A 27865-nucleotide genomic window follows, 5' to 3' on the forward strand; every position below is an offset into this window, starting at 1 on the left:
GACTACTTTTTGAAATCTGTTCTCCCCAAATCTGCCTGACTTAATCTCTCATTCTCTATTAGAAATTCTAATATGGAATGGCCACTTTTCTCAGTCTTTTTCATTCCAGTCTCTCATTCTTTAATGGTGAGAAAAGGTTATAGAATAGACATTTCTCTTATTAGTTTTTCTATTGTTTGAAAGATGACATTGCTATTGAATCAAGTCAAGAAGTTGTTATCTGCTCTGTTTCTGCTAGAAACTACACCAGACATCCATTATGCCTTGAACTTATTTGTCTCCATTTTGGTTTAGATTATTTGTAGGATATTTCAGTGACAATTTTAGTTGTGTTTTTACTAATATTGATCCTTTTGAAGTTATTTTTATTTTTACCAAACTTCTTACCTCCAATTCCTAGATTTTTTCATATGAATGTCTCTTTTTAATTTCACAATATTGCTACATTTTCTGGAGTGGGTGTAATAATATCCTAACCACCTGTATCCATGAAAGTTAAGTTAGTTTTTTCTTGCAAAAGTTATTCTTATGACTTAATTGGCTCAGCTTAGGCCATTGATATTATTCCATGGTTGCCTGAGCACAAAACAGCCACAAGGAAAACCAGGTGTTCTCTTTTGCTTAGCTGGTGGACCACTCTAGGCAATTAAGAGGCAGGGGAGTTTTGATGAGCTGAATCAATTCATGGAGTCATTGATGCATGTCCTTGTTGAATATATTTTTCCTGCTGTAGCTAAATTAATTTCCTTTTGTTAACTGTTGAATGACCAACATGAATGTTTCATTTCATTCAGATATCAGACTTAAAACTACCAGAGTATTATTCCAAGTTAGGCACATTCCCTTTTTAAACTATTCTTTTTTTGAAGAAGGTATACCCTTCTAGAAACATAATCCAGTTATATATTCTTCCAAATCTCAGTGTCAGTTGAGCCTCCTATGTCAGTTCAAGGATTCTTAAACTGGTCTCCACATAAATACAGATAAAAATCACAAGGTCTGTTGCATATTAAAAACTGTATATTAAAAAAGTATATCTTCATTTCAGTATAATTGGTTTCCTTTGTCATCTTATGTGTTTTATTTTATTTTAAAACATTCTAAAAAGCTGTCAACAGACCTCACCAGACTGCCAAAGGGGTCCATGACACAGGAAAGCTTAAGAACCCCTCTGTTAGGTTCTCTGTTCACATTGCTACCCATATTTTGAGTATGCTTGTTATAGATATCTGAGGTGCTATAGATTTTATCACTTGCCCTTTTCTTGAATTTTTGTTTCCAGTAAATTTCTGGATATCTCTACTACTATTTTTTCCTTGAGTTATAACCATTTATAGTTTGATAAGTATAATGAAGCCTTTTTTCTCTCACTCTTCCTTTTCAGTTTTAAACCCTTTTGACTAGATTGGCAAGACACCTTAAATACATTTTTACTACAGCTTGTTAGGTATTCTCCATTCCTAGTTATTCAATACCTATTGACTTCCAAGAAAATGAGTCTGGATCCAAGCAGAAAGGAAAAAGTAAATACATATTTATCATTGTTTCTGGGCATTGTTATCCCACTGCATATTTTGCTTAAATTAGAGCATATGAAGAGGAGATATAGTTTTCTGAGTGTCCTTGATGTATCAATATCAGCTTTCTGGGAGTTTTGATGAAAAGAGTTGTCTTATTTTAATGACAAAATTAAGCCCCTTATGATCTCTACAAAGGGGAAAAAAAGCCTGCCTAGAGGGAACAGATAGACCCATACCTTAACCTTTAATGGAAATTTGACAACTGATCAAATGATGATGACTGTATTTGAGAGTGGGTTCATGTCAAATGATGAGGGACTAGTTTCTGGGACATTTGTGTCCCCTACAGAGACTACTGTGTTTCATATCCTTTTCCAAAAACAGGATTTTCCATTTCTAAACCTGACGTGATCTTCAAATTGGAGCAAGGGAGAGACCCATGGGTATTTAACCAAAAGAGATCTGAAGGGGAAGACATACTAAAAAATGCTCTTGGTGAGTAAGATCCAAAACAGATGAGATATATTGGACGTAATAACAGTTTGATGAGAGGAATTTCTCCTCAGCACTCAAAACCTATAAGACTCAAGTGGGAAAGCTCTCTCTCTATTTCTTTGTTTGGTAAGGGAGAGTGGGAAGAGCGGATTACCTTTTCTTCAAATGTGATTCCTCTGCTTTCCTTTTCATATAGACACATGTGTATATATGCATATAACTCCCTTCCCCCCCAAAAAAGATCTTTCAATAAATAAATAAGGAAGAGGGAGTCTCTTGAAAGAATGAGAAGAGTAGGTGGTAAAAGTTAAATATGTAGTAAGAGATTTGAACAGACATAAATACACATGTGCATATATAAAAATATATGTTTATCTATCTAGCTATGTCTAGCTAATCCACACTTACCATAACTATTTTCTCTTCTTTCTAAAGACACTTCCCCCCACTTATTTACTCAACCAAAATATCACTTTTTTAGAACGTATCCCATTTCTTTATTTATACTTTTCTATTTCTACACCTTCTCTTCTACTTAGTATAAAAATCCTGGTAATCTTGTTTTCTGCTCACTTTACTTAGTAACTTAAAAACCTTCATTTCTGTCATCTCACTCTTCCACTTGTTAGCTTTTCCCCAGATTATGAGGTTATTTTTGAGAAGTGAAAAGTGTGTATGTATATATACACATCCATACACACATATATGCACATCTTGTGGAAATTTTGTTTCATTGTATTGTATTCTCCACCACCCCTGCTTCCCAATAAACTTTTCTTTTCTTAGCTGACAGAAAATAGATTGCTTTTATTTTTTCTCTGGTTTCAGATCGGGAGAGTAAGCTTAAAACCAAAGTGTCACCTCCAAAGAAGAATATTTCTGAAAAAGAATCCTTGGGAACAAAGAGGGAAAGACTCAGAGAAGGTCTTCTAAATCCTGCAGTTGCAAGAGTTTATATATCTGAGGGCCATTTGGAGAGACAGAAGAAAATTTTTATAGAGGAGAGTCGGAATAAATTCCTTTTCCACAAGGTCAATTTCAAACAATTATCAGACAGCATTCCAGAAAATTCCACTAAGGAGAGAAGTCATGAATGTAAAGAATGTGGGAAAAAATTCTTTAACTATCTATCTCTTATTCAACATCAAAGGACTCATAATAAAGAGAAGCACCATAAATGTAATGAATATGGAAAAGCCTTCTCCAAATGTTCATCCCTAATTGAACATGAAAAAATTCATACTGGAGAGAAGCCCTATGAATGTGATAAATGTGGGAAGGCCTTTAGACAAAAAGGCACCCTTATTCTACATCAGCTAACACATACGGGAGAGAAGCCTTATGAATGTAAAGAATGTCAGAAATCTTTTAGTCTTAGAAGTAGCTTTTTGAGACACCAGGTAACTCACACAGGAGAAAGTCCTTATAAGTGCATTGAATGTGGAAACGCCTTCATTAATTTCTCATCTCTTAGTCGCCATCAGAGAATTCATAGTGAGAAGAATTCTTATGAGTGTAATGAATGTAAGAAAGTCTTCTTTGACCACTCATCCATTATTCAACATCAGAGATCTCACAAAGGAGAGAAACATTATGAATGTAATGAATGTGGAAAAGTCTTTTCTACACATTCATCCCTTACTGAACATGAGAGAATTCATACTGGAGAAAAACCCTATGAATGTGATGAATGTGGTAAAGCCTTTGTTAATTGCTCATCCCTCAGTAGGCATCAGAGAATTCATACCGGGGAAAGTCCCTATAAATGTAATGAATGTGGGAAAGCTTTCAGACAGAAAGGAACACTTAATTTGCATCTTCTAACACATACTGGAGAGAAGCCCTATGAATGTAATGAATGTGGGAAAACTTTCAGCCATCGAAGTAGTTTTTTGAGACATCAAATTACTCATACAGGAGAAAGTTCCTACAAATGTGGGGAGTGTGGGAAAGCCTTCATTAACTGCTCATCTCTTCGTCGACATCAAAGAATTCATACTGGCGAGAGTCCTTATGAATGCAAAGAATGTGGAAAAGCCTTTCGACAGAAAGGTGCATTTACTTTACATCAGCTAACGCATACTAGGAAAAAACCCTATGAATGTAATCATTGTAGAAAAGCCTTCTTGAAACATTCAACCCTTATTCAACATAAGAAAATTCATACTAGAGAGAATCATTATGACTGTAATGAATGTAGCAAAACCTTCTTTGACCACTCAGCTCTTAAACAACATCAGAAGATACATCATGGTGAGAAGTCTTGTGAATATGTTGCACGTAGGGATTTTTCATCCCTTATTCAATATCAGGAAACTCATAAGAGCAAGAATCATGAATATAATGAATGTGGAAAAGCTCGCTCTAAGCATTCATCCTTTAATGAACTTGAGAAGATTCAAATAGGAAAGAAGCCCTATGAATGTGGCAAATGTGGGAAAGCCTTCAACTCCAAAAGTAGCTTTATGATACATCAAATGTTACACAGAGGAGAAAGTCCCTATACATGTAATGAATGTGGGAAAACCTTTTTTTACCGAAAATCCATTAATCGACATCGGAGAATTCATACTAAACTGAGGCCATATGAATGTGATAAATGTGGAAAAGCCTTCCTTGATCGCTCAACTCTTACTCAACATCAGAGGACTCACACTGGAGAGAAGCCCTATAAGTGTAATAAATGTGGGAAAGCTTTCAGCCATAGAAGTAGCTTTTGGAGACATCAGCTAAGTCATACAGGAGAAAGTCCCCATGAATGCAATGAATGTGGAAAAACCTTCTTTGACCGCTCTTCTCTTACTCGACATCAGAGAATTCATACTGGAGAGAAGCCCTATAAATGTAATAACTGTGGAAAAGCCTTCCTTAAACATTCATCCCTTACTGCACATGAGAGAATTCATACTGGTGAAAAGCCCTACAAATGTGACAAATGTGGTAAAGCCTTCTTTATGGCCTCTTCTCTTACTCGACATCAAAGAACTCATACAAATTAGTCCCTATGAATATAATGTGGTAAATCCTCTAACCGTTCTATGTTTTACATAAGATAATTCACATTAATGAGAAGTTGTTATGAATAAATGTTCAGTAGCATGTCATCTGTTGGATAGCATTATTGATATTATGCCAGAGAGTAGGTCTAGAGATAAAATTAAACAAGAGAAATTTGAGTCATACTTTTAATGTGACTCTTTAAAATTTCAGATTGAGAGGTAAGACAAGACATCCCAAAATACTTTAAACTGTTTACTTTTTTCTTTTATTCAGCTTTGGGGTAACTGGTCTTCAGGTACCTCAAATATAAAGTATCTCTTGAAAATCTATTTTTCTCAAAGCTGGCCCCAGTCTTTGTTGGGCTTCAGCTCTTGAAGTTCACAAATACTTGAAAGAAGAACTTTCAGGAAAATGGGGGGAGAGGTTGTAAAACAATATTTTCTCAACCTGTGCCTCAACGACAGCATCACAGACACCAAAAGAAGAAGCAGGACTGTCAGAAGTACTCCTAAGATGGAATATCTTGCCCATAATGAAATGGGCAACAAAATTTCCAATGTAATAAATACTATTTATTTTTTTGTTGATTAGTATTGTTCTAGTCCAATTTTCCCCTGATGATATATTTCCTGAATAATTTATTTATGCCACTTCTCTTGCATAGAAATATATTGCTGCCCAACTGTTACCAGTGTCTCTCTAAAGAAACTGAGGCCAAAAAAGGTAGGAAAAAATTATGGTGCAAAAGCACCCACAGAAGCAAAGCTGAAGTTATTACAAGACATCATGTTAAGCACTATGAAGACAATAAAAGATGTGATGAAATGAGCAAAAATATTGTGAAGCTAAAGAACAATGAACCACTAAGGACCTTTAGGAGAAGGGGGTGATGAAACTCTGGAAAATTCCATGGAGAATGTATTTAAAACAATGGAATCTCTGAAAAATCTAATACTTATGCTGGAGAACAAAATGATAGAATAGAAAAACAAACCCAGAAAAGTACTCAATTCAGAAAATGTTCAGAAGCTATGCAAACAAATGTTACTGTATCTGGAAGATAGAGCACAGAGAGATAGCTTTGGAGCTATCTGAAAACTGAAGAAAGAAAGAGTCTGACAATTTTATGACAGAAAATTGTATAACAATGTGTCTGAAATGATGAAAACAAAGTCAGCCTGAAGATCAAAATAAAAATTATGCCAGCAGAATTCTGGAAGATTTTATACCAAACTGATAAACTACTAATATGATTCTGATGCTATCATTGCACAGAACAATAAAATGGGTGCTCTGTCATTCACAGAGTAATGAACCCCAAACTTCCTATGAAGACCATTCACTAGGGTGTATAATGCAGTTGCTATCTACATTGGTAGAGAGATTACCCATACTGACAAATTTATAGTATCTGACAGGGAATTGGTGTGTGTGTGTATAAAATTATTATTTTTTTTGCAAAGGCAGTCAGAGTTGTGACTTGCGAGAGATTACCCATACTGACAAATTTATAGTATCTGACAGGGAATTGATGTGTGTGTGTGTGTGTGTGTGTGTATAAAATTATTATTTTTTTTGCAAAGGCAGTCGGAGTTGTGACTTGCCCAGGGTCACATAGCTAGGAAGTGTTAAATTTTCGAGGCCAGATTTGAACTCAGGTCCTCCTGACTTTAGGGCTGATGCACTATTCACTGCACCAACTAGCTGTCCCAAGTGTGCATATATTTAATATAAATATAGATGTACATACATATTGATAAAAAGCATAACTTCTTGTCTTGAATCCAAGTCATTTTTAATATCTATTTGTCTAGATAACCCAGAATGGTAACCAAAGACAAATAACAGATTAATGTCTGATAAATGGAGAAGGAATTAGTCATTCAATGAATAATGGCAATTAAGTGGCACAGTGTATAAAGTACTAGGCCTGAACCAGGAAGATTGGAGTTTAAATGTGACCTTATATACTTAATAGCCATGTAACCCTGGGCAAATCACAACCTCTGCCTCGGTTTCTTCAGTTGTTAATGGGTAGCATAGCACCAAATTCTCAGGAGTGTCATGAAGATCAAAAGTAATATTTGTAAAGTGCTTACTTAGCACAATGCCAGGCACAGGTGTTTAATAAGTTAATAAGGGAAAATGCAAAGCAGTATGATTTAAAAAAAAATTGAATTCACATCTTAAAAATGTTTACTTCAATGGTTATACTTCAGTAGATCTGTAATCTTATTGATGTATTTATTCTCTCTATTATTGCAGATCATAATTCACCCTTTCTCATCTTGTGCTATTATGATCCTTTTTTAATAGCTCTTATATAGAGGATCTATTCAGTATGCTAGAAACTTTCCCCTAAGTTTTTTTTTTTTAAACGTTCTATGACTACCAGTGCAACGCCTGGGCTGTTTTGTTGATTTATTACCACCACTCTGGTGCACATTCTTTTCTGTTTCGGGTATAGTTCCTATCTCAGATATATAATCCTATATTACTACTAATCCACTAGATTGGCTTTTCAACTGAATGACATAACCTGGACAATCAGCATTTTTCGTGGAGTTAGTTTTTTCTGAATGGATTGTTATTCCAATCTTTTAAGTTTATGGATCTTTTTGAGGTCTTTCAATATTTGGGGCTTGGTATATTTCATGTATAAGCATTAGCATCTTGAGGACTTCACTATCAACTGGAGGTTGAATTTTGGGGAATGAGCTCTGTGATTTGAGATTCCTCAACTGCATAAGAAAGCAGTTGGATGAGGTGACCTTCAAGGTCTCTTTTCACTATTAATTTATAACCTCATGGTTATGCTATTTTTCCATTTGGACTCTATATAAGACATCCATTATGATATTGGAGCCCATATATGTCACTTGTTTAATTTTTGAACAATAATCTGAGGATCATTGAATTAAGTTATTTACTTTCATTACCTGTAATTCTTATATGATTGTAACATGTATGAGATGCCTTATTTGAGGTAAGACTTTAACGTTGCATATTGTTCTATCAAATTATTTGATTTATCATTTTTTTTAATCAACAAGCAATAAGTACCATAATCTGTTTCACAGTTCATTCTAACCACTAAGATGTGGTCAGTTGTAGAAAATTGTAAATGCTAGGTTGTTTCTTTTTCAATTTTATCATCAGGTATACCATCAATATATGTATAGATTATCTCATTACATTTTTATAGAGATGAGATAGGCATATAATTTGGTAGTTACAGCTGTCCTCTTGATTATCTTTTTTGGTAAAAAATTTTTTCAACTCTTTTGCTCCTATCAAGAAATTGATTCCTAGTAATAGTAATTGATATTTATATAGCTCTTTAAGGTCTAAAGAAGCACTTTATAAACCTAATTTCATTTGAGCCTTACTTAACCCTATGAGAAAAGTATGACAGATGAAAAAGGTATGACAGGTAATCTCTTTTTATAAATAAGTAAAATGAATCTCAGGTAGTTATTTGTCCATAGTTTCATAGTAAGTGTAAAAGGTGATATTTGAATCCAGGATTCTTAACTCTAAATTTAGCTCTCTACCATGTCACACTGTTTCTCTTGAGGATTTCTAAGATTGTGGGGTCCACAATTATGGAGAGGCCTCGGTGGAATTCCTCTCTGCGCACCTGGTCTGATCCAGCTGCTCATCCCAATTTTGTGGCTTTTAAAATGGGATTGAAGTATTAAAATTTGAAATGTGTTTCTTCTTGTCATAGATCATAGAAAGCCTAAGCTGGGATAACTAAGTGCTATGTTTTTCTAAATACATGTATATTTCTAAATGGTGCCTCTGGTATTTAAAGTGGTTATGTCTTCTCTTTATGGATTTATGGTACTAAATTGTCATATGGTACAGGACTGACATTCTTATAAACACTTTAGAGAGAAGTATATCTTATATGGTTAGAAGGACTGATGAGGTTACTTTTTGAGTATCTGGCTTAAAAAACTTATAAATATTGTAATGAAAAATAGATTCAAATAAGAATTTTAAAAGAAATTGTATGTGAAACTATATACTTTATTATATTAAGTATATTTTATATTTTAAAAGTGTATACCAATTTTCAGAAGGTGACTAAAAAAAATTTTCCCCTTCTGAACTTTATTTCCTCTTTTGTGTACTTTTCTGCATTTAATGACATGTTTACCAAGTACCTGTTATGTGCAAAGCACTGTGATTGATGCTAGGAATATACACAATTGACATAATTTCTGGTTATAAGAAATATACATTCTTTTGCAATGTGTGTGCGTGTTTATACAACACCAGATTCATGTAGAAAAGAAAATCAGGACAGAACATTAACAACTGGGAAGGCATCCTGTAGGAAATGGCACTTGAGCTGAGTTTTTAAAGAAGAATTCTGAAAACTAAACCAAGGAGTACATTCCAAACATGATACTGAAAGGGTAGGTAGAGGCCATGTTGTGGAGGTCATTAGTTTAGAAATATTTTATCCTAGAGACAACAGGTTAGCCACTGAAAGTTTTTGAGCCAAGTAGTGACATGATTGGACTTAAAAGATTATTTTGGCAGCCTACAGAATTTCTCTTGAAAGAGGATCTATTTTGCTTTTTGTTTTGTATCCCTTGCACTTAGCCCTATGCCTGATAGTGCTTATTAAAGGCTTGCTTGGTTAAATCTTTTCTTCTGCCTCAGTCTCTATATTCAATCAATTAACAAGTCTTACCAGTTTAACTTCCATTACATTTTGCACATCATGTCTTTCCTCTGCATTCGCACTATTACCTCATCTCCTCATCACTTTTGTCCTGTTCTAATGGAACAGAATTTGGGAGATAAATGAGGTTAGGTATTCCGTATTTCAATAGAAATTCTAATAGGTCAAGTATGATTCCAAGGTTATGAGCATGGATTATTTGGAAGGAAAGTGGTATCTTCATGAGAAAAAATGAAGTTTAGAGGATTGTTTGGGAATTGGTAAGGATGACAGATGAGATTGAGATGCTTGAGTCATCCAAAAGAAGGTATCCAGCAATTAGTTAGTTGCAATTAGAAATTAAAGAAAGATTCAAATATCTGAGATTCCTGTATAAGGATGTGAGTTGAACTCATAGGAGTTGTTTTGCTCTCCGAGAGACTAGGGAGAACAAGAGCAGAGTTCCATCAAGAATCAGGAAATGGATGATCTAGTAAAAGAAATTGAGGTAAGAGAACTGTGTCTAAAAAAGGGGGCAGTCAACGGTATTAATGCTGCCAAAAACTCAAAAATGACAAAGACTTATTATTTAATAGATGGCATAACCTAGAAGATGGCAGTTGAAATCAAATAATGAGACCTAAACCAAACTGCACTCTTCTGGACTACATCATGTTTCTCAAGACCTTGTTATTTTGCTTGATTACATAAACCTTCAAACCTGTTTGGTAACTCTTGCCCCTGGGATTCTACCCTTCCTCTGATTGGAGGTGAAGGGCAGGTAGTGGAGAACTCCTTTCAGAACCTCCAAGGAGGATGTTCCAAGACAGCCCTCCTTTTGTTTTCCATACTGCTGCACTCCTCTTCCCTTATCCCTCCCAGCTTCCTTTTATGTGTTTTCTTCTACCATTATATTGTAAACTCTTAGAGGGTAGATAGGTTTTTTTGCCTGCCTTTGTAATTCCCCAATCACAGTGCCTGTCATTTCATAGGCCCTTAATGTCTATATTTCATTACAGTCTACATTATAGTCTTAACTGTAAGAAGTGGGTGGTGAGGGATGGAGAAAGTGAAAAATAGATAAACTTTCTAGTTTTGAAGTTGGTAAAAGAGAACGATAAAGGATATTAACTTAAGGGCATGATTCTGAATAAGAGAAAGGACAATGGGTACAGAGAGACTGGACTTTGCAATGGGTCTCTTCCCTGCGAGGAGGATGTATGAAAAATCTTTGAGGTACAGAGTTGGGGGAAAGTAGGAGCTTAGGATAGATAGCTTCTATTTCCTTTCTAAAATAGAAGGGGATGAAGTTTGCTCAGAGAGCAATTAAAGAGTTGTTGGGGTCCTTAGAAAAGATTTAGAACAGCCATTAAGGAAGGAGAGGCAAGGAAAGTTTTGCTCTGCAGCAATGAGGACCCAAGGAACAGCTTGGTGGATAGAGTGCTGGACTTGGAGTAAGACCTGAGTTTAAATTTGGCTTGAGATATTTACTATTTGGGTGACCCTTTTTGCCTTAGTTTCCTCATTTACAAATTGCTGGGGAAAGAAAGGCAAACAACTCTAGTATCTTTGATAAGAAAACCCCAAATGGGGTCATGGAGTTGGATATGATTGAAACTGAACAAGAGCCTAATAAAAATAAGGTAACACAAATTTCCATAGGATTTGTCATTTCCTCCAGCAGTATTCCACTGCTTGGAAATATTAGTAGAATAGATGGTAGGGATGACTAAGAGCTAAGAACCAGCAGAGCATCAACTCGGGTTATAACAATTGTTACCAGTATCATTATTTACATAGCTATAGTCAGCCTATTGTTTTTTTTTTTTTTTCTTTGCATCACTTCACATTTTCTCCTATTTATCTTTTCCAGATATTTTGGACTTATAGGCACAATAATATTCAATTACAATTATATACCATAATTTGTTAAAATAATTTCCAAGTTGTTGGCCATAATCTAATTTTTTTCCCTCCACAGAACCTGAGATTTGGAATGAATCTCATAAATCGAGACCATATCTCCTACCTGACAAAAAAAATCTCTTCAATATCTCTGGCAAGTGGGCATCCAGCCTTTGCTTAAAAACCTAAAAGAATTTTCCAATTCTTAAGTTCTGAGGGAATTTTTCAATTTTGGGTAGCTCTAATCTTTAAAAAACTTCTATCAAGTCTAAATCTGTCTAAGATCTACTCCTTTACTACTAATGCTATTACTACTAATGTAGAGCTCAGTCTCCTGTGTCAATATCCTTATAATCTTTGTAATGATATTCCTAGATCAAAGGATATATATATATTTTACTGTATGTCAGAGAATCATGGAATTTCAGATTTGGGAGGCACTTCATTGGTAATCTATTTGAATCCATAAGTACTTTTTTTTTTTTTAAACATAATATGTTTTAGTGTTTTCAGAGTTTCTGCTTGAAAATATCCAAGGAGAATAATTCTTGAGGTAGTCTATTCCACTCTGAATAACTTTTGTCATTAGTAAGTTTCATTTTTGTACTGTGGAAACTTATCTTTTTGAAGCTTCTCCTTACTGCTTCTGGTTCTGTCTTTTGGAGTAATGGAACAATTCTATTCCCTTTTCTAGATAATAGCCCTTCATATATTTGAAGCTAACTAATATATTGCTCTCTTTTCTTCTCCATGCTATACATTCCCAGCTTTTGCAACAACTCATGCAGCATGATCTTGAAGCTCTTCAGCATTTATAACACTTTCCAAAAATGGTTACACCATTTTCCAGCTCCAGCAGCAGTGTAATGGTCCGCCTGTTTCTTCCAAGTCCCTGAAGCATTGGATTTTACTGTTTTAAATTATTATTGACAATGTAATGGTTTTAAGGTTATATTTCAAAGTAATTTTAATTTTTATTTACCTGGTTGAGTTTGTGATGAATGTTTCAGGTGGCTGATTATGTTGCTTTCCCTTTCTCTCAAATTGACCATTTATATTTTCTAATTGAATAAATTTTACCCACATAAACTTGTCCTTTCTTCTCTGAGTCAGAGTTTTCTAATCTATAAAAAGAGGGGATTTAACCAGATGACTTCTTGCTTAAAAGCCTATGATCCTGCCAGATTTCAGATGCCACACTTTTATCAGAAACATTTAAAAATTTCCTCTAGTCTTTCTTCTTAAAATCTAGATCGCACTTTGTTGTGAATGTTCTTTTTTATAATCAAATTTATGTTTTGTCTCCCAAAATTTGAGGTTAAAATTTTTCCACATCTCTGTAATGGTGATAAATACATACATTCCACAACCAATTATTTTATGGACTTAATTTTATATTAATTTTTCTATTGGAAATGTATATGATGGGAGATATGGATTTACTCATCTTTTTGCTACTGTTAACCAAAAACAGTATACCATTCTGAAAACTATTCTGATAGTTCTAATAATTTGGGAAGTTTTTGTAAATTGATGTTTTGTAGGGGGAAACTAAGGAAATATATTCTCTTTTGACTGCTCACTCTTCCATTTTCTCAGAGGTCTCCTTTCAAATATTTGTGCACACCATGGGTTATGAGTTTATAGGAGACTTTGGGGGAGAAAGCTCAGAGTTACATCTTATATCTGGGATACCTTGAGTCAGATTCACAACAAAATAATTGTAAAAAAAAAATAAAAGGGACAGCAATTTATATGAATCTGTATTGGGTAATTGGTATAGTGGGTAAAGTGCTGGGCCCAGTCAGGAAGATTTAAGTTCAAATTCAGCGTCAGGCATTTATTAGCTATGTGACCCTCAAGAAGTCACTTAACCTCTGTCTGCCTCAGTTTTCTCATGTGTAAAATGGAAATAACAGTACCTCACTATGTTGGGAGGATCAAATGAGAAATTTGTAAAGTGCTTAGCATAGTGCCTGACATAAAGTAGGTCCTTAATAAATGCCTGTTTCCTACTCCCCCACCATTTGTTTAAGATCATTTTAAAATGTCTATGGGGGTCTGTTTTCCCACATGGACTTTTTGGGAATTAACAGAATGATAGATATGATGGAAATTTTCCTTAAATTATTACATTCCTACATTACTCTTTGGCATAACGTCGTTGATGTTGGATAACGGATGCTTTGCTACTGAAAACTTTCCCACACACACTACATAAATAGGGTTTCTCTCCAGTATGAGTTCTTTGATGCCTAGTAAGGGATGAACAGTCAAAAAAGGCTTTCCCACATTCATCACATTCATAAGGCTTCTCTCCAGTATGAATTCTCTGATGTACAGTAAGGGATGAATGTATAGAGAAGGCTTTCCCACATTCATCACATTCATAGGGCTTTTCTCCAGTATGAATTCTCTCATGTACAGTAAGAGATGACTGGTTAGAGAAGGCTTTCCCACATTCATCACATTCATAGGGCTTTTCTCCAGTATGAATTCTCTCATGTTCGGTAAGAGATGAAGGGTTAAAGAAAGCTTTCCCACATTCATAACATTTATAGGGACTTTCTCCAGTATGAGTCATGTGGTGCCTCATAAGTCCACTTCTACGGCTAAAGGCCTTCCCACATTCGTCACATTCATAGGGTTTCTCTCCAGTATGTGTTAGCTGATGTCGAGTTAGGTTACTTTTCAAGCTGAAGGCCTTTCCACATTCATCACATTCATAGGGTTTCTCTCCAGTATGAATTCTGTCATGTTCAGTAAGTGATGAATGTTTAGAGAAGGCTTTCCCACATTCATTACATTTATAGCGCTTCTCTCCCTTATGAATCCTCTGATGTCGTGTAAGGGATGGGCGGTCAAAGAATTTTTTTCCACATTCTTTACATTCATGATCTCTTTCTTTAATGGGGCTTTCTGTGAGACTGACTGACAACTGCTTGAAGGTATTCTTATGGGAAAAGGATTTTTCCCATTTTCCCCTGTCAGAGTTTTCCTGATGCTTCTCCAATCTACCCTCAGACAGAAGAATTTCTCCAAATGTAGGGCCTAGAGGAACTAATATCCTTGGTGATTCTGCTTCTTCATGAATGTTCTCATTTTGAGTTGATTGTTGGGTTTCAGGCCTATTCTCCCAGTCTGGAACTAAGAAAAAAAAATAAGTTATTAAAAAAAAAATTGCTGTATTGGGAAGAAGACAATGAAACAGAAAATAATGCCCACTAGGTATTCATAGTATTGTCACCTCTAAAAAGTTTTCTCTGGCAAAAGATTTAAGAAATGGGAGCTGAATAACAAATAGAAGAGATAGGGTGGCTATATTAAATAAAATGAACAGAGAATTATAAAATGCCTATAGGAATGTGACAAGAGTCACTAGAGTGTTGTTTTAAGTGCAGGAGATAATGATAAATAGGAATAAAAGTAAAAAACAGAAGGTAATCAGAGAAAATGACCTTTTAGTAAGTAAGGAAAGAAGAAAGCATGAAGAGAAGAAATGGCAGGTAGGTAAGAATACACATAAAGAAGGATAGCCCTTCCCCCAAAAGCTGAAAGAAAGCTTTCTCTCATTAAACTGTTGTGCTGTTTCTCCCACTGAGTTTTACAAATCTAGTTCTTACTTACCTGGAGAGGAATTTTTTAGAACCTCCCTCTCTTTGGCTTTCTGCAGAGTGAACATCCATGGCTCTTTTCCTTGCTCCAATTTGAAGATCACATCTGGTTTAGATATGGGAAATCCTATTTGGGGGGAGGGGAGAAGAAAATAACACAGCTGTTTCTTATGGGGACAAAGAATTGTCCCAGATGCTCTAATAGAATTCACTTGTACTAATTTACTAGTACTTCACTACTTGTCTGTCTTTCTGTAAACATAATTATGATGCCTTTTGTATCAACAAAACCACCACATGAAAATGCCTACAACATTCTGTATCCGTAGTCTCCCATTTAACCCCTATGGAGGAGGGATATATATTTCTTTGTATTTTGAGACTAAGAATGTTTTTAAATTCAGTGACCTTTTAATGTAATTTTCATTTCCGTAACTGAATTCTTTGTGTATACTGTTTTCTAGGTTCTACTTTTTTCATTATCATTTCATGTACGCTGTTTTAGTTTCTATGAATTCCTCATATTTCTTATAATTATATTCAATTACATTCATATACCACATTTTGTTCAAGCATTCCCCATTCAGTGGACACCCACCTTATTTCAGGTTGTTTTTTACAGAAAGTCCTGTTAGGAATACTTTTACATGGCATCTTTCTGTCACTGATTACTTTGGGGTTATATATCCAGTCCTGGAATCACCAAGTCAGTGTTGAAAAGGCTGTGGGAAGTCAGAGACACTAGTTGGTGGAGATGTAAATTAAACTGTTCTTGAAAACAATTTGGAATTATAGGAGGAAAAGTCACTAAGATCAGCTTTTCTTGGTACTGTTGCTTCCATTCATAACCTCACTAAACAGTGTTTCTGATTTTCCCAAACCCTCGTACCACCGACAATTTGTTTTTTTTTATCTCCTTTACTAATTTGATGGCTGTAAATTGAAACTTCAGAGGTATTATTCTCATTTTTAATAGAGGCATGTTTTCTACATGGTGGTTGTTCATCTATATTTCTTCTGAAAACCGTTCAAATCCCTTGATACATTTGTAAGTTTTTTCATTCATACTACATGTCTGGATCACTTTTTCCCTTATGAAAACCAGCTCAGAACTTTGCTATTCAGCTGGAGAGGGTGTAATTAGGTAGTTATTCCAACCCCTACCTCCACCCCAAAACTGGTACCAATAAAATAGGGTACATTATGACCCAAAACATTGCCCAACCCTGCTCCTGCCTATCCCTCCTCTCCTCCAATATGAATATTCACATATATATGTAGATCTGCTTAAGTCTTTCATTCTCCTCAGAAATGTCCAGTCCTGATGCAGACATAATGTCTCCTCTTTCCATCCAAAGACTCATTCTCTCTAGCCACCTTTGTAAACCTGGGGCCTTTAGACAGATTCTCTCCTAACTTTTCCATATTCTTTCATTCAAGTTCTGCTGTTTATCTTACAAATGGAGGGAAAAAAATGACTTGCTTGATCAGTGGATGGCAGAACAGGTTCTATAACTACTGGCCAACTGCCACCTGTAGGGCAGGTAATCAAGTTAAAGCAATCCTGGGCGAGAGATGAGGTAGCATGTGCCAGCATTGCAACTCCACTTTTTTCATCCACTAGTCCAGTAACTATACCAGATATTAACACCACATCCTCATGAATTAGGTTTTTTTTGGCTGAAGCAATTGGGATTAAGTGACTTGCCCCGGGTCACACAGCTAGGAAGTGTTAAGTGTCTGAGATCAGATTTGAAGTCAGGTCCTCCTGACTTCAGGGCTGGTGCTCTATCCACTGTGCCACCTAGCCGCCCTATGAACTAGTTTTTAACAAGATACTTGGATTATTTATCAGTGTTAGGGAAAAGTCTGACTGCTCTTTTATAGATCAGAGTAATTAACAACTGTGGTACAGCACAATTGTCTTTCTGTCTTAAACAAGCATTTTTTTCTCCCCTTTGCTAATGTCTAGAGTAGAGTTTAAGGAACCTTGTATTCTTGAGTCCCAGAGAGGAAACAAGTCACATTACACATGTCCTGTGATTTATTTTTATTTTTTTTTTAGTATTTAGACAGTATCTCCATCTAACCAAGTTTCCCCACATTCAGTGCACATGTATATATAGTCTTTTTACCTAATATGAGAACATTTATTTCATCTGTCAACTCTTCCCTCACTTTCCCTCTTTACTTTTGCTCTTTCCTCTGCCCTATTCTCTATTTTCTTCCTGTTTATTCATCAGCCTGTCCAGGACTACTTTTTAAAAAATACTTAGTCTCTGTGTTTTCTTTTTTCTTTGCTTCTTCCCCACTACCATTCACTGTGGTGTTTTTCTTCTTTAAAATATAATGGGTCTCTGGGAGGTTTTCTGGAGGCAGCCTTAGTTTCAGTTAAAAGTAATAATCACCCAAATGCAGCCAGGTGCTAAAAGTTCAAATTTTTTATTGTGTCCTTCAATATAGCCTGGTTAGTTTTTCTTAGAGGCCTATCTTTCTGCTTGGTCCTAAGAGCTCTTGCATTTGTCCCTTTGCCTCTGCTTTCTTCAGCCTCCAGCCAGCACAAAGGTGGAAGATGGAATATTCGACTCTCTCTTGCCTCAGAGAGAGGGTTGACACTCCCCTTTCAATCTTTTCAGCTGAACTAACAGCCTCTGTCTGCTTCTTATATATGATCTCCCAAAGATTGACTCCTCCCCTCTGAGGGAGGGATTAAGGGAGGTGTGAATTCACAAAGTTACAAAGTTAACTTTTGTGAATCTCCCATACTTGTGAAATCCAATGAGTACTTAAATACTTCTTGCTTATATGAGCTCTCTAAAGATGTGAACACAAACATTGTTTTTATTAGTTCCACTTAGTACCTTGTTTCTTCTGGCCCATAACATCTCCTTGTAAGATCAGATCAATCATACTGAACCATGCTAAATTAGATAATTATTGTCTCTATCAACTCTAATGAGTTAGCACTTTGTAAGGATTCCAACAATTCACCAAGATACCTTTTTTTTTTTTAAAACAAAAACACTCTACCTTGCATCAGTTCATGCTTTCAACCCAGATCTTTATAGGGACTCTATCTAACAAATGCTTTTCCTTGAAATATAATTTTTTTCCAATCCTAAAAAGCTTCTGGGCAGGCATTGGAAATTTTAAGAATTGTAGATTCAGATTCTTGTTGAAGGGACATTATTTAGTCCCATCTCAGTCTGGGAAAAGGGTACTACCCAAATCTTCTATCAAAGTGAAGGTAGTGCTGCCCACAAGTTCCCTAGATGCTCATACTGGACTCTTGGTTCTGAACTAGATTAGTACAGGCACATCATGGGACCTCCCTTGTTCTCCCTAATGGCAATTTCTCTTGCATCTATTCATCAGGATATGTGTTACCTGGAGTATGGCCTCAGCAACAATGATGAGCTGGGTAACTCAAGTTTCTCTATCAAAAAAACTCAAATGCTCAAATAATTAAATAAATGCAAATTAAGATAATTGTGAAACACAACCTTAACCCTATTACTTAATAATGATATTTGTTGGTATGCCTTACAATGCTCTTGCTAGAATACCAACCTATACCTGCTGGGTGTCAGACACAAGAGCTCCAGACTTAATTTCTCATCTTTTAACCCCTTGGTTGGCTCCAGATTCTCTAGAGGTATTCATAGGAAGTCATTTAAATAGTTTAATTTAAATAGTTTCCCTTAGCCAAGTCTGCAGCTCCACCATTTACCCAAAAACCTAAAACAAACACTCCTCCCCACCCCACCAAGTAGCTGATGTTAATATAATTATATCTCTTACCTGCCTATGCCAAACACTCTAAAGTGAGCCAAAAAGGGGAAATTTCCTTCCTGGGAAATGCTAATTCCACCCTCGACACATGAACACAGACTCACCAGCACTTTACTACTAGGGTTGGAGATCAGTTTGTGATATGTCCTGCCCAACCCTCTGTTCCCTAGCCTTCTCCTTTCCATATGGAGATTACAAGGAAATCAGAATACTTTCATATATAAAATCTGATCAGGGTTTCCATTGCAGCCCTGGACTATTGACTAGCATCCATGAATCAGAGAGATGGCAAAATCCAGAACAATGTCTAAATCAGTGGTTCTCAAACTTTTGTTCTCAATATCTTTATCCTATTAAAAACGATTGAGGATCTGTCCAAAGAGTGTTTGTTTATGTGGGTTATAGTTATAGATATTGATCACATTAAAAATAAAAACCAATTATTAATTTGTAAACTCTCTGAAAGGATTTCAGAGATTCCGAGGATGCTCTGGACCAGACTTTGAGAACCACTGGTCTAAATCACTGCTATCTCTGCTGTCTAGAGAGGAAGAGAGTTTCTCAAACACTTATATCCTAAGCTTTTCAATGAATTAGGGTGAGAATTCCTTGCCACTCTTAAGTCTGAATTCTCACCTCTCTTCAGAGTATAGAATTATTCTCCCCTAACTAAGTTAGGAGACTAACCAACACTAGTACCCCAAAGTCCTTTATTCTATATTACTAAGTAACTGCTCCAAGTATTGTCTTTACAAGTCAGGATTTAATATCCCATAAGATACCTGCACTGGATTACCAACTTCAGGAAATTTATAGGCTGGAGAATTAATTTACAATGATTGAAAATTGCTTCCATGAGCAATTTATGTGGCTTACATTGGAGTTTTCAATCCTAATATTTTTGTTCTATAAGAGAAGAGAAAAAGAGAATCTTGGTCTCACATTTGGGTTTCAAACATTCACTTTCCAAAGTTCAAGATGGCAGAGGAGTAGCTAAAGAGCTATTCATCTGAAAAAAAGATCTGGAAGATTTAGTAGCCTGAAAACTCAGGATGAATCAACAATGCAATCTGGCCACCATGAAAAATAATCTGAAGTTAGCATGGTGATAATTTTGCTGTTTTTTGTCCTGGTCAGGCCACATCTGGAAGGATATAATTCAGGAAGGAGAGGACAACCAAGATAGTAAGAGGCCTTGCATTTACATCATATGGCTGATTAAAAGAAATAAGGATCTTTGCTTAAAGAAGAACATATTTGGGCATTGGGGAAAGGGAGTGGAGAGGAGGAATACTGGTGTGATAGCTGATGTCAAGTTTTTGACAGGCTTCCCCATGGAAGAGAGCATAGCTGCATGCACAGATGGAAGGAGTCAAAAAAGCAAATTTAGGCTCAAGATAAGAAAAACCTTCCTAACAAGAGCTCTCCCAAAACACATTGGAAAACCATGGAAAGTGGTGAGCCTCCTTCAATGAAGATCTTCAAGCAAAAGATGAATGATAAAATGTGGCAAGAATTTTCTGAGTAGCTTCCAACTCTGAGATTCTGCGAATCAGATAATGTTAGAGCTGGAGAGAACTAAGAGACCATTTAATTCAACTCTCATCACTGGAAAGAAAACTTAAGGTAGGAGAAGGGTCACATGGTTAATGATTAATAGGATGACACTTGATCTCATGCCTCCTGACTCTTTCCCCTACACTAAGCTGCCTCCTATCCAAAAAGGATATGAGAGGAAAGCCCAGAAGTTGTGGTAACTTCTGAAGAATATTCAGGCTTATCTTTCTAGAAAGCAGATGTGAGTGCTCTTAGTTTAGGTGAAAGCCCTTGACCTTTAGAAGAAGAGGACAAGGGAGTTACAGAATCAGGAACAGCATAGCGATGTTTCTTCACTTCATCTTAAGACATATATCATTTTCACCCATTAAGAAGAAGAAATTCTTTTTCCTTGAATAAAAAAAAGATCTGAGATCTCTGATCCAAACCCTGAATCAAAATTCCTGTAAAAAATTCAGAGTCCATTTTTTTTTTTAAATTTACAGTTTACAATTTTCTTTGATGCACTGACAACTGCTATATTGCTGACACTGGCCCAAGACAACCCAGTCTCTCCTGTACCTTCCATGGCTTATTTCTTCTTAGATACTACTTGTCTTTATTTTCTTCACTCTATTTGCCATACTTATTATCAGTCCTAGGCCATATTATTTTTCTTTTTTTGGTTTCTAGATTAGTATGTGTCCATTCTATTTGAGATCTAAGCTCTATCTGGAAATTATTTTGCTATTTCAATTACTTTTGTTCCCTTCATCTGGTCCCAGAGTAAACAATAGGACCTCATGATCACCGTCATACTTCCACAGCAAGCAGTTTCTACAAATATCTGTTACATGATGATCCTTTAGATACACAGTTACAATGAAATACAAATAATTCCAAACTTAGCTCTGCATTCACTACTATGTTACTTAGCAGGGAAGAAAATTTTCTTAATTTAAGATAAATTCTGAATCATAGGGAGAAGCCTTTCTTACCCAATGAAATGAGGTTTCTGTAGTTCTCCAGCATCACATCCTTGTACAGGTTCCTCTGAGCAGGGTTCAATTGTCCCCATTCCTCCTGGGTGAAGTTTACAGCCACATCCTTGAATGTCACTGATTCCTGAAACAAGAACACATTTTTCTTCATCCTTCCTACCTAATGAGGAAGAGTGAAAATAAAAGTATTTGAAAGGATTGATGGGATGGATAGAGTAGTTCTGATGATAGTTAAGAACTCTGAGTAAAAGAGAAGCTGAAGCATTTGACCTGAGGTAGGCAGGTATCTTGTCTACGTTAATATTATTACTAAGCTCCAATGAGGATGGGCATTGGTCAAGCAAAGCCCATCTTTCATCCACAAAGAGGGCAGAGAGAAGTTCCATGATAATGAAGGGAAAAGTGTCTGCACTTTGGAAACTGAAATTTCATTTAGAAAAAAAGAAAAAGTCAGCTTACCTGGGCTTTGGTTATCAGGGACACAGTAGCCATTCCCTCCTCTTTTGTAATTCTCTCTCTTAGAAAAAGGCAGAGTTTTGAGAATGCAGGCCTGGAGAAAGAGAAAAGGGACAATGATCATGCCTTGGAGCTCCCAGATTCACCAGGTTAGAAATATCTAAATAACTGAAGTATGTGATTTCCCAACCTCCTGAAACTCTATAAAGGACGTCAACGGTAGCTCAGGTATAGCAGTCTTGCTGCTTCCAAGATCAAAGAGAGAAGAAAAGAACCCCTGTGTGCAAAAATATTTAGGGTAGCTCTTATGTAGTGGCAAAGAACTGGAAATCAAGGAAGTGTCATCAATCAATTGGGAAACAGCTGGACAAATGATGGAAATAAAATGTTATGTGTCACAAGATATAATGAAAGGGACAAAAGTAAAGGACTTTGGGAGAGAACGATGAACTGATTCAGCAGAGTGGTTAGAGGATAATCCAGTAATAAAAAAATACTGTAAAAATAAACACTGATGTGGTGCCCAACTACAATTCCAGAGAACTGATAACAAAGACTGCTATGCACCTCTGGACAGATAGATTCAAGATACCAAATGAATTATATATTTCTTGGTCAATCATTGGAATTTGTTTTGACTGTATATTTCTTACATGGGTTTTGTTTTCTTTCTTCAATGTGGTGGGGAGGAAATGAAAAAAGGAAAATAATAATAATAAATTGAAAAACAAATAAAAATTTAAGAATAAAGAAGAGCATTATACATTGCCTTCACAAAGAGCCTGACACATTGACAGTACCTGTCTCATAGAACATCACTATGGATTTCTGTTTTTGTCAGGAAACATGATGAGAATTTTTTACCTGCTCCTTTAATGAGGAAAAGTATTCCCATTCTCTTTCCTGAATCATTGAGTTAACAAAAATCACTACTCTGACATCCTTAAAGTAGTTTAATAGGTATAAGAAATTGGTATAAGGAAACCAGAATGGAGAGAGAACTGCGATTAGTATTTGTATGACCTTTGGCACATCACTTTATCATTCATTTATAATAATCCAAGGAAAAAGCAAAATGGTATATTGGACAGAGTCTGGACTTGAAGTAAGGAAAACCTCACATTTAAAGCTTACTACATGATTCTAGGCAAGTTAATTAGCAGCTCTGTAGTGCAGTGCCTATGGGCCTGCAGTCAGGAAGATTCATCTTCCTGAGTTCAAATGTGGCCTCAAGATATTTATTAGCTATGTAACCCTGGGCAAGTCACTTAACCCTGTTGGCTTCAAATTTCCTCATCTGAAAAATTAACTGGAGAAAAAAATCTTTTCCAGAAAAAACTCCAAAATGAGTCACAAAAAATTGGATGTGACTGAAATACACAACAACAAAATTAATTAACAAGCATGTATTAAGTACTTACTACATGTCAGGTCCTAAAGTTTTAGGCTATGTAAAGTTTTAGCGCTACGAAATCAAAAACAAAACAATGCCAGCCCTCAAACTGAACTTATAGTTCACTGAGGGAAACAAAATACATGTAGAAAAGTACATATAAGAATACTGTTCAGTTCTTTCAGTCACGTCTGATTCTTCTTGAATCTGGGCTCAGCACTCTATCCATTGTGCCAACATGCTAATCAAGCACCCTGTCTATGGCACTACTTGTTACTTTAGATAATGCCAACTATTCTTTTTTTTTAAATAACTTTTTATTGATAGAACACATGCCAGGGTAGTTTTTTTACAGCATTATCCCTTGCATTCACTTCTGTTCCGACTTTTCCCCTCCCTCCCTCCACCCCTTCCCCCAGATGGCAAGCAGTCCTTTACATGTTGAATGGGTTACAGTATATCCTAGATACAATATACGTGTGCAGAACCGAACAGTTTTCTTGTTACACAGGGAGAATTGAATTCAGAAGGTATAAATAACCCGGGAAGAAAAACAAAAATGCAAGCAGTTTATATTCATTTCCCAGTGTTCTTTTTCTGGGTGTAGCTGCTTCTGTCCATCTTTGATCAATTAAAGCTCTCTTTATCGAAGAGATCCACTTCCATCAGAATACATCCTCAAACAGTATCGTTGTTGAGGTATATAATGATCTCCTGGTTCTGCTCATTTCACTTAGCATCAGTTCATGTAAGTCTCGCCAGTCCTCTCTGTATTCCTCCTGCTGGTCATTCCTTACAGAACAATAATATTCCATAACATTCATAGACCACAATTTACTCAACCATTCTCCAATTCTAGCCACTACAAACAGGGCTGCCACAAACATTTTGGCATATACAGGTCCCTTTCCCTTCTTTAGTATCTCTTTGGGGTATAAGCCCAGTAGAAACACTGCTGGATCAAAGGGTATGCACAGTTTGATAACTTTTTGAGCATAGTTCCAAATTATTCTCCAGAATGGCTGGATATGTTCACAATTCAACCAACAATGTATCAGTGTCCCTGTTTTCCCACATCCCCTCCAACATTCCCCATTATCTTTCCCTGTCATTCTAGCCAATCTGACAGGTGTGTAGTGGTATCTCAGAGTTGTCTTAATTTGCATTTCTCTGATTAATAATGATTTGGAGCATATTTTCATATGTCTATAAATAGTTTCAATTTCTTCGTCTGAGAATTGTCTGTTCATATCCTTTGACCATTTATCAATTGGAGAATGATTTGATTTCTTATAGATTAATTTTCTATATATTTTGGAAATGAGGCCTTTATCAGAACCTTTGATTGTAAAAATGTTTTCCCAGTTTATTGTTTCCCTTCTAATCTTGTCTGCATTTGTTTTGTTTGTACAAAAACTTTTCAATTTGATATAATCAAAATTTTCTATGTTGTGGTCAATAGTGATCTCTAGTTCTTCTTTAATGCCAACTATTCTTAAGTGGGAATATTAATATATGACTCTAAAAATGATAACAATTCCACAAATCCCCTTCACTATTTTTTTAGAATATACTCTCCCTGTTAAAGAGAATTCTATTTTTGTTGTGGTCATATGTTAATAAGTCAATTAACAATCATTTATTAAATGCCAAGTATTATGCTAAATTCTGGAGATATAAAGAAAAGCAAATGATAGTCACTGATTCTGAGAACTCAGTCTAAAAGGAGAGATAACAGATAACCAAATGTGTATAAATAAGCTAACTAGACAGGATTGCTACTGTTTGTCCTGCATTCTTGAAAAGGACCATGACATGAGGGAAGGGATGCCATGACATGCAAGTGAATTGGATTTAAGTGAGGAAGGGTTGTACAAGGTACCCTGTCTCATTTTTCCCTCCAGAGCCATCTGGGTCTAGTGGCTACATGTAGATCAGGTCGCCTGGAGATGGCCCTGAATGCAGTGGGACACCTTGGCCTTTTTAAGCAAAGGTCTTTAACAGGTCTCAGTTGGACTGAGGGAACAAACATTCAGTGATCAAGCGTAGGTAGCAATGGAGGCAAAGAATCTCCTCTTTCACCTAGTCAAAAAAAATCTATATAAATACAGGATAAAGAGGAAACAATCAATAGAACAAGAATATTGGAATTAGGAAAGACTTCTGGTAGAAGGTGAGATTTTTATCTGGGTCCTCAGGGAAGCCAGGAGGCAGAGATGAAAAGGGAATGCAATCTAGCCAGCCAAAGAAAATGTCTGAATCAGGAGAGAGAGTGTTTTGTTTTAGGAACAGTAAGACCACTGACATTGAAAAGTATGAGTAAGATGTAAATTTTAAAGACCAGAAAGGCTGGAGGGAGCTAGATTATGAAAGGCTCGAGAAGTTAAAAAGAGAATTTTATATTTGATCTTGAAGGTGAAAGGGAGCCACTGGAACTTAATCCGCAGAGAGATGATATGGTTGGACTTGATGGCTGAGTGGAAGTTGGACTAGAATGTGAATAAACTTGTGGTCTGCAGACCAAAAAGATACTGCTACCATCCTGGTGAAGGCCCTCATTATCTCCTCATATTTAAATTATCATAATAGCTTTCTGGTTGGTCTGCCTGCCACAAGTCTCTCCACACAAGTCTACACACACAGTTGTGCATATTCACTTATCTACATGCTATTTATATAGTAAACCAGTGAAAACTGTTCTCTCCAGTTCTATACCTTTCAGGTTGGTGGTTGGACATAGGGAAATTAAAAAAAGAAGAGAATATGAAAAGAGATGTTCAATGTTGAAGCCTCAAATATGTTACCCTCAGTGAGAGCAGGGGCAGCCCAGATTGGGTCAGGCACAGCCAATCTGTTCTTCCCAACTCAGGTTTTTTGTTTTGTTTGAAGAGGGGTCATTTTGACAATATTTCAGGTCAATCTTTTACCATAGTCACTACCTCTCTCCATATTGTTCTCTCCATAATAGGCTACCACCCAAGTTCCTGGGTAGAATGTTCCAGAAATGATCTTGCATTGGCTACAACAGTCCTGCTTCTGTATAAACCTTAAGCCTCCCTCAACCAGAAACAGAGCTCCAGGGATGGGTTCAGCAAAATTCCTGAAAGGGATCCTTTCTTCTTGATACTGGAATTCCCTGAAAGCCTACTGACAGTGGAAAGAACTTGAACTTAGAAAAAAGATGAAAAAATAGACCTCCCTACTTTCTTAGCAAAGGTAGAGGAACAGGTTAGGGGGTTGGTTAGTTTTGTTAAACTTTGTTTTGTATTTCTTACAAGGATGGTTTGCTGGATAAGGAAGGTGGGAGATATATTTAGGAATGAAAATGATATAAACCAAAATTTATCAGTGCTTCTCTTTGGGAGCTTCACTGTATCTGCAAAGCCAGGATTTAAAGTTTGGGGGAACAAATCACTAATTGAAAGATAAGGCCTCTCTCCCTTCTTGAGGGTTGGAGGATTTCTCCCCAGCAGACAGCGGAGCTGCTGACGCCTTAGGGCTGGATCACTGTGAATTGCGCTAAGGTGCAGCACCGGGCACTGGCCAGCCACTGGGTAAAGTGCAATTGTGCTGGAGAGACAGGAACCACCCAGGGCTACTGGAGATTCTGAACTCTTTCAAGGGATATAGGAAGCCCCCGAAGCTTCCTGAGTGACACATATGACATGGGGCTGGGCTTCGGATGGGAAAGAGGAGCCAAGGAGGGATCGTGTCCCATGCAGCAGAGAACCTAGTCTGATGACCTCGGTCCGATTCCCGTCTCGGCCCGTGACAGACTGAGCAACTAGGGGCAGCACTCGCCTTCTCTGTGTCTCAGTTTCCCGATGTATCAAACGTGGATCCTCAAGCCCCGGATCTGCCCAGTGACCGCAGACCCCAATTCCCTCAGTCCCTGAACCCCCCCTAGACCAGCTTTACCTCCGACCCTAGACGGTGCGTACAAACTGCTATTCTCCGGGTCCGATCCTGAGTTATAAGGTCACAGATGTTAGGGCCCGAAGAAGACGCCGAGCTTTCTTTCCCAGGTAGTTTAGCCCCCCGAACCCCGATAGCCTGGACCAGCCTCGAGAGGAGGATTCTGGGGGGTTGAGTTTGAGCGCAAGAGTCGGCGCGACTCTCTACCCTCTGGGAAATGTAGTTCGAAGCTTCCAGTTGCTCAATCGTAGGGGGCGGATTTTCAGAAGGGGGCGGGGGAAGGGGAGGAGCGCTTCTCGGTTGCCATGGTAACGACTTCCTCCTCAACTCCGAAAAAAAGAACTTGAGAAGCAATTGGTAGCTCTCGGTGTCACTTCTTTCCTCTCTGTTGAGGATAGGCGTTGTGTGGTTCCATTTTTTTTTTTTTTAATCTAGCTATGGACCCAGAAAGTAGATAAGGCTTTTTCAAGGTTGCAGTAGCTGAGCGGGGATCCAGAGAAGGGCTGATTTCTGTCCCTATATTAGGCTCTGAGGAGAGGAAGAGAGTCTGGGAGCTGCCC

At 36.8% G+C, this 27865-nt stretch overlaps 2 protein-coding genes across 3 annotated transcripts in view; one reads left to right on the forward strand and one right to left on the reverse strand.

Annotated features, from left to right (window-relative positions):
• Positions 1 to 12687, forward strand: part of LOC127548382 (zinc finger protein 420-like) — a 29251-nt gene extending 16564 nt beyond the window's left edge. For both annotated transcript variants that reach the window (XM_051975779.1, XM_051975778.1), the window contains 2 exons: positions 1905 to 2015; positions 2844 to 12687. In XM_051975779.1, coding sequence (XP_051831739.1) covers positions 1905 to 2015; positions 2844 to 5014 — 2282 coding nt within the window. In that variant the 3' untranslated portion in view covers positions 5015 to 12687. The remainder of the gene's footprint in view (positions 1 to 1904; positions 2016 to 2843) is intronic.
• LOC127548385 (zinc finger protein 2-like) lies at positions 12589 to 27752 on the reverse strand. Its single transcript, XM_051975782.1, has 5 exons — positions 27309 to 27752; positions 22001 to 22091; positions 21539 to 21665; positions 15226 to 15339; positions 12589 to 14745 (listed from the first exon to the last, which is right to left on the reverse strand). The coding sequence occupies exons 2-5, from the start codon at positions 22031 to 22033 to the stop codon at positions 13742 to 13744; spliced, it is 1278 nt and encodes a 425-aa protein (XP_051831742.1). The 5' UTR covers positions 22034 to 22091; positions 27309 to 27752; the 3' UTR covers positions 12589 to 13741.
• Positions 27753 to 27865: the final 113 nt, after the last annotated feature.

The sequence above is a fragment of the Antechinus flavipes genome, chromosome 2, assembly GCF_016432865.1.
Source record: "Antechinus flavipes isolate AdamAnt ecotype Samford, QLD, Australia chromosome 2, AdamAnt_v2, whole genome shotgun sequence".
Lineage (NCBI taxonomy): Eukaryota > Metazoa > Chordata > Mammalia > Dasyuromorphia > Dasyuridae > Antechinus > Antechinus flavipes.